At 61.6% G+C, this 6,401-nt stretch overlaps 1 protein-coding gene across 1 annotated transcript in view; it reads right to left on the reverse strand.

Moving 5' to 3' along the window:
• Positions 1–6,401, reverse strand: part of CDH15 (cadherin 15, type 1, M-cadherin (myotubule)) — a 34,060-nt gene that overhangs the window by 8,544 nt on the left and 19,115 nt on the right. The window contains exons 15-20 of the mRNA XM_012657162.1: positions 5,640–5,782; positions 5,264–5,503; positions 4,789–5,028; positions 4,439–4,605; positions 4,191–4,358; positions 3,178–3,362 (exon numbers count right to left, since the gene is read on the reverse strand). Coding sequence (XP_012512616.1) covers positions 3,178–3,362; positions 4,191–4,358; positions 4,439–4,605; positions 4,789–5,028; positions 5,264–5,503; positions 5,640–5,782 — 1,143 coding nt within the window. The remainder of the gene's footprint in view (positions 1–3,177; positions 3,363–4,190; positions 4,359–4,438; positions 4,606–4,788; positions 5,029–5,263; positions 5,504–5,639; positions 5,783–6,401) is intronic.

The following is a 6,401-nucleotide window of genomic DNA, read 5'->3' on the forward strand; positions in this document are numbered from 1 at the left end:
AAAACTCAACAACAAAAACGCAAACGACCTAATTTTAAAAATGGGCAAAGGACTGGAACAGACATGTCTCCAAAGAAGATATACAAATGGCCAATGAGCGTGTGAAGTAATGCCCAACATCCTCAGTCACTGGGGAAATGCAAATCAAAACCACAGTGAGATATTTTACATTCACAAGGATGAGCACAGTATTTTTAAAAGGAAGAGAAGAGACAGTTCTGGGAAGATGGGGTGTGGGGAGCACAGGAATCCGTCCCCCACCTGGACCACAGTGGCGCTGGCAGAGTCTCCGGTGTAACTACCTGGAACTGGAGTCTACTGACAGCTTGCAACGTCCGTGGGAAGGACTGTACTTTTTGTTTTCCATGTGGTTTAAGAGACTAATACATTTCAGAAAGCAAGTAGTAGTCTAAAAGCTGGTATTAATGTAACTTTGGTTTCTAACTCCACATTTCTTCTCCTACGTACTTTAAGAGACTAATGCACTTGAAAGAATTGGTTTATATTTTTGGGCACGTGGGGCTGGAGCTGTACAGGTGCGGAGTTTTTATGTCATGGAAGCCAGGCTGGTATAAATTCAGCTGAGGGTGTTATGACTTTGGGATGTTAAAGGTAATCCCCATGGTAACCACAAAGAAAACAGCTGCAGAATATGCACAGAAAGAAATAAGAAAGGAATTTGAACATTTCACTATAAAAAATCAACTAAACATAGAGGATGGAAATGCGGGACCACAAAGCTATAAGGCACGTAGAAAACAGAAGCACGATGACAGAAGCGCCTCCTCATTGGTGTTTTCTTTAAGTGGATTAAATGCTCCAGTCACAACACAGAGGTTGGCAGGATGGACAGAAACAAGTGATCCGACTATATGCTGTCTACTAGAGACTCACTGGAGATACAAAGACACAAATAGACTGAAAGTGACAGGATGGAAAAAGATATTCCACAATTAGTAACAAAAAAAGAGCAGGAGGCAAGGCTGCACTGTCAGACAAAATAGTAATAGTAAGTTTCATGTTATGTACGTTTTGCCCTTATTAAAAAAATTTTAAATTTAAATCCAAGATCACTCTAAAAAAAAAAAAAGGAAGTAAATTGTTCCTCAAAGATGTCAACACTGAGTCACCACGTGACCCAACCGTTCCACTCTGGGCACCTGCCCAGAACCGCAAACGGGCGCTGGAGCGAGCACTAGTCACAAACGGCCCAGAGTGGGGATGGCGCGGTGCTCCCGGGCAGAGAAATGGACAGACATGTGGTCGTCTGTCCAGACAGCGGACTGTCCCTGGTCACAGATGGGGGCGCAGCACGGACCGAGCTACAGCGCGGTGAACCCTGGGAACACGATGCCACGCGAAGGCACAAACGGCCACGTGGTCTGTGGTTCCACTTAATGAAATGCCCAGAATCAGCAAATCCAGACAGAAAGCGGATCACTGGCTGCCCCAGGCCACAGGGCGCGGACATGCAGCGACTGCCGAATGGGCACAGGCTTCTTTCCTGGTGATGAAGCATTTTTGGAACTGTGTTCTTTCTTTTCTTTTTCCCCCACTTCCACCTGACGGACAGTTTGGCGCCGTGCAGTCTACGGTGGCTCCGTCACATTTGCTCCATGACACTGACTTGTACACCTTGGAATGGTGTTAGGTGAATGGAACTTGAATAACACTTTTAAAGGAGCTAACGGCGTTCTTAAATGCAACATACTGCCAACGAGGGATTTTAGGGGTCTCTGCAAATACAGAGACCATTCTCAAAGCAAAAAAAAGCCAATTAGTAGTTAGGAAACTGTGAGTACTGCGCAGCGTCCGGTGTGATTTTCCTCACTGTGCTATCGCAAAGAAATCAGAGTGGAGGGCAAACGCGACCGTGGCCCAGCGCGGTGGCTCGGCCTGCAGTCCCAGCACTGAGGGAGGCCCAGGCGGGAGGATCGCTGGAGCCCAGGAGTTGGAGGCTGCAGTGAGCTGTGATGACGCCACTGCGCTCCATCCCCGGTGACAGAGCGAGACTCTGTCTCAAAAAACAAACCAAAAACCAAACAATCAAAAACAAAAAACAAAATAAAAAAAAACCCAAACGACCTTACTTGTTCTCGGAACCGGAGACTCCGCCGGCGTCGAGGCGTCCGCTCTCCCTACCGAACGCAGGAATGCGGTGCCGTTGCCAGAAGATTCACAGAGACGGATTCAGAACGTGATAAAGTGACTTGGAAGAGGACCTCGCAGAATCCTCTGGGAACCTGGAAAGTGCTGAGACGCAGACGAAGGCGCAGCGGCCCCGGCCCCGACCCCTGCAGCCTCGCGGCCTCCCTGGCCCCGCCCCGGACCGGGACGCCCAAGGTCCCGACCGCCTGGAGCCGCCCACCCGTGGAAGCGGCCCCGGCCCGGGCTTCAGGGCGGCTCGGGCTCGCCAGGCGGGGCCCCCGGTCCTGGAGCTCGCAGCGGAGCCGCCACGGAGGACGCAGCCGGGCGCCCAGCGCACCCGGGCGCAACGTGCGCACCTGAGCGCCCGGGCCCCGCCCCCGCGCACCTCCGGGCCCGCGCGTGCGCGCTGGCGGCAGGGAATCCCGGGCTCCGCCGCAGTGCGCCGGAGGGGGCGTGAGAAGGGACGCAGGCGGCCCCACGTGCACCCGGCGCAACGTGCGCACCTGCGCACCCCGGGCCCCGCCCCCGCGCACCTGAGCGCCCAGGCCCCGCCCCGCAGCCCTCCACCGCCCAGCGCTCCCTCCCGCCGACCGACCGCACTGCAGAGACTAGCATGTTTTCCATTCAGATTTACCCAGGGGCTGCTCACTTTCGTACAAAGAGGAGGTCCGCTCATGGGAGGCACAGGTAGGAGTGGGGGGAGTGTGGCCCCAGCGGGGGGACTCAGGGCAGCTCTTGCTACACAGACGCCCCCTCCCCCGCTGAGTCCTGCCCTGGACTTGGGCCCTTCCCGGAGGAGGCCGCCCAGGGCCCATGGGGTGGGGCCAGGTGCCCTCGGGCTGTCGGGTTGGAGGCCACCTCTGCCACTTGGCCTGGGGCTGGTGTGTCCAGACGGGCTCCCACGGTCAGGCAGGTGCCCTGTGCATCTGGGTGGAGGGGTACCCAGGACAAAGCCTCCCTCCCTGGCCCAGTGGCCACATCGAGGCGCCAAGTCCAGGCCCTTAGTCCGACCCCCTCGGGTGCCCGTACATGTCTGCCAGCCGGGCGAAGCGGGGGCCCCAGTCCCTGAGGTAGTCATAATCTTGGTCCTGGTCGCCCAGGCTGGACAGGATGGAGCTCAGAGTCCCGGCCACGGAGCCGTCCCCCTCGTAGTCATAGATGAGAGCCGTGTCATAGGGCGGCACGCTGGGGTCGCTGTCCGCAGCCTCCAAACCCTGCAAAGAGGTTCCAGGGAGCTCAGGACCACGCAGGGGCCAGCGGGCACCCTCCCCCGCCCAGCCGCAGCCCAGGGCACCGTGGCCCAAGGCACCAGCACAGGAGGGTGGCAGAGGCCTGAGCACTCCTTCCTGGGGGTTACGACCAGCCCTTTCCCCAAGGACTCTGTGCTGTCCCTGCCACTGTGCCCTGTCTCCTTCAGAAATGAGGCCACCTGGGCACCCTCGTCCACCGGACCAGCGGCTCTGCCTTCCGGGGTTTTGTCTCCATCTCTGTCCTCTCAGCTGTGGGGACACGTGCTCCTAGCCAGACCTTGTGCCTGCCACCCCCCAGGTGGCCCGTGCGTGTGCCGGGGGCTTCTCCTGGCGGAGTGCTGGGCTGCAGGCAGGTGTAGTGGAGGGTTACCTGTGAGCCCCTCCCCTGCTGTCCCCCAGTGGATTTCCTGCTTTGGTGTCTACTACATTATTAACATAGAGTGACAAAGCTCTGGGGACGCCCCAGTGGCTCCAGTGGGGTGGACACGCCCACATGCTTGGAAAGCCCTTCCTGGGTAGCCAGAGCCAGCTCCAGCCTGTGCACCCCAAGGCGGGGGGGCCCTGCCTGTGTTCAGGGGTCCCTCTGGTGAGCTCACCCACCAGGACCTGACAGAACACAGCATCTCTGGAAAGGCTTAGCGTGTGTGCACGTGTGTGCCCGTGTGTATGTACGTGCCACGCTCGTATGTGCATGTGTGTAGATGTGCGCACATGCGTATATGCACGTGTCTGCGCTTGCACGTGCGTGCACCGCTGCCCGCCCGTGTGGTTGCGAGTCCCCGGAGCACCCACATCATGGATGAAGTCCGCGATGTCGGCGGGGCTGGTGGGCATCGCTCGCGAGGCCTGAGGGGGCACGCGGCCGTAGGGGGCATCGCGGCGCAGCGGCGGCCGGCCCAGAGGGACGCCCCGCGCGCTCAGCTCTGCAGGGTGGCGCAGCTGGGCTATGTCGTAGGCGTCCTGCGGGCAGGGGAGGTGGAGCTCAGCCCGGGCCACTGGGAAAGCCCGGCTGGGGTTCCCGCCCCACTGCCCCTCCTCACCGGGGCCACCTGGAGGAGCCCATCCCTCACCTGGTCCTCCTCCCCGCCTCCCTGCTCGTCATAGTTGAGGATGTTGTCCCGAAGGTCGTCCTGGGGCCCGAGCAGCAGCCCCTTGCCCCGCGAACGCCGCCGCATCCGCGCTCGGAGGGCTACGGGCAGGACCAGCACTGGGGACACAGGACAGAGGCTGGGACCGGCGGGGGCGGGGCGGGTCCCGGGTCCGGGTGGGGGTCCGCGGGGCCCGTGGCGGGGTCCAGGGTGGGAGTCCGCGGGGCCCGTGGCGGGGTCCAGGGTGGGGGTCCGCGAGGTTGGAGAGCGCGGGGGCAGGGGGCCGGGCGCGGGGCACTCACGCAGCAGCAGCAGGGCGCTGGCCAGCACGATGACCAGGGCGCCCAAGCTGACGCCCGCGCCCCCCGCTCGCAGCGCCGCGGCCCCCGGCAGGCAGGCGCCGTCCTGGCCGCAGCGGCACACGGTCACGTTCAGCGGCTGCTCGCGCTGCTGGGGCGGCTGCCCCGAGTCCCGGAGCAGCAGGCTGAGCCGGTGCAGGCCCTCGGGGAGCTGGTGCCGCGGCCGCAGGCGTGCGTGGCTCACTGAGGAGGGCGCCCGCGGTCAGCGACTTCCCGGGCCGGCCCCCGCCTCGCCTGCCCCCCAGTGCCCGGACGGGGCTGGCATCCGGAGACCCCGGGCCTGCTTCCCATCCGTCCGCTGGGCACGTGAGTGAGCCCGCCCTCCCAGGGTGCAGCCGTGGGGCGCACACGCGGCAGGACCCCGGAGCCGCGACCCCCCGGGTCCCTGAGCAGCGGGCTAGCGGGGCAGGGAGCGCACCGTTGACCGGGCTCAGGCTCCAGTTGCGGCCCAGCTCCGGCAGCCTGGGGCTCAGCTGGAAATGGAAGGGGGCCCCGTGCGGGGGCAGGTCCTCGTCCGTGGCGCCCAGGAGGAGGCCGGGGCCCTGGTGCGGCTCACTGCACAGGCTGCCTGGTGGCGGCGGCGCCAGCACGGGGGCGTGGTCGTTCACCTCCAGGATCTCCACGGAGAGGGTGCCGGTGGCTGTGCGGGCCGGGGTGGCTGCGGGCGGAGGGGCGGGCGGGCTCAGCGTCCCCGCCCAGGCCCGCCCTGCCAGTCTGCGCAAAGGGGCACAGCTGAGCCCCAGGGCGAAGCCAGGTCAGAGCGCCCCCGTGCCAGGGGCGGGCTGGCGGCTCACCGTCGTCCAGGGCCAGGATGATGGCCCTGTACCAGCCGTCCTTGAGGAAGGGCGAGGCCGGGCTGAGCACCCGCTGCGTCCACACGCGGCCCGTGGCTCCGTCCACTTGCAGCCAGTCCTCGGGGTCGTAGTCCTTGGAGTAGCTGTTGTGGGGACGGCAGGGGAGGGACAGGCGTCCCGAGCTTACACCGGGACCCCCAGAAGTGTGGCCACACAGGCACAGCACACCCCTTGCAAACGCACTACACATACACCTCACGCATACACATGCACACAGTACACATACACTTCACGTGCACACACGCACACACGCACACTACACATACACCTCACGCACATGCACGCACACAGACTACACATACACCTCGCACACACACGCACACACTACACATACACCTCACGCGCGCACACACACTACACATACATCTCACGCACACACACACTACATACACCAAGCACACATGCACACACACTACACATACACCTCACGCGCAAGCATGCACACACATTACACATACACCTCATGCACACACATGCACGCAGTACACATACACCTCACGTGCATGCACGCACACAGACTACACATACACCTCACGTGCACACACTACACATACACCTCACGCGCACACACAGATTACACATACACCTCACGCACACACATTACCCATACACCTCACGCGCACACACAAAGACTACACATACACCTCGCACACACTACACATACACCTCACGCGCACACACTACATACACCAAGCACACACA

The sequence above is a fragment of the Propithecus coquereli genome, unplaced genomic scaffold, assembly GCF_000956105.1.
Source record: "Propithecus coquereli isolate 6110/MARCELLA unplaced genomic scaffold, Pcoq_1.0 Scaffold531, whole genome shotgun sequence".
NCBI classification, from domain to species: domain Eukaryota; kingdom Metazoa; phylum Chordata; class Mammalia; order Primates; family Indriidae; genus Propithecus; species Propithecus coquereli.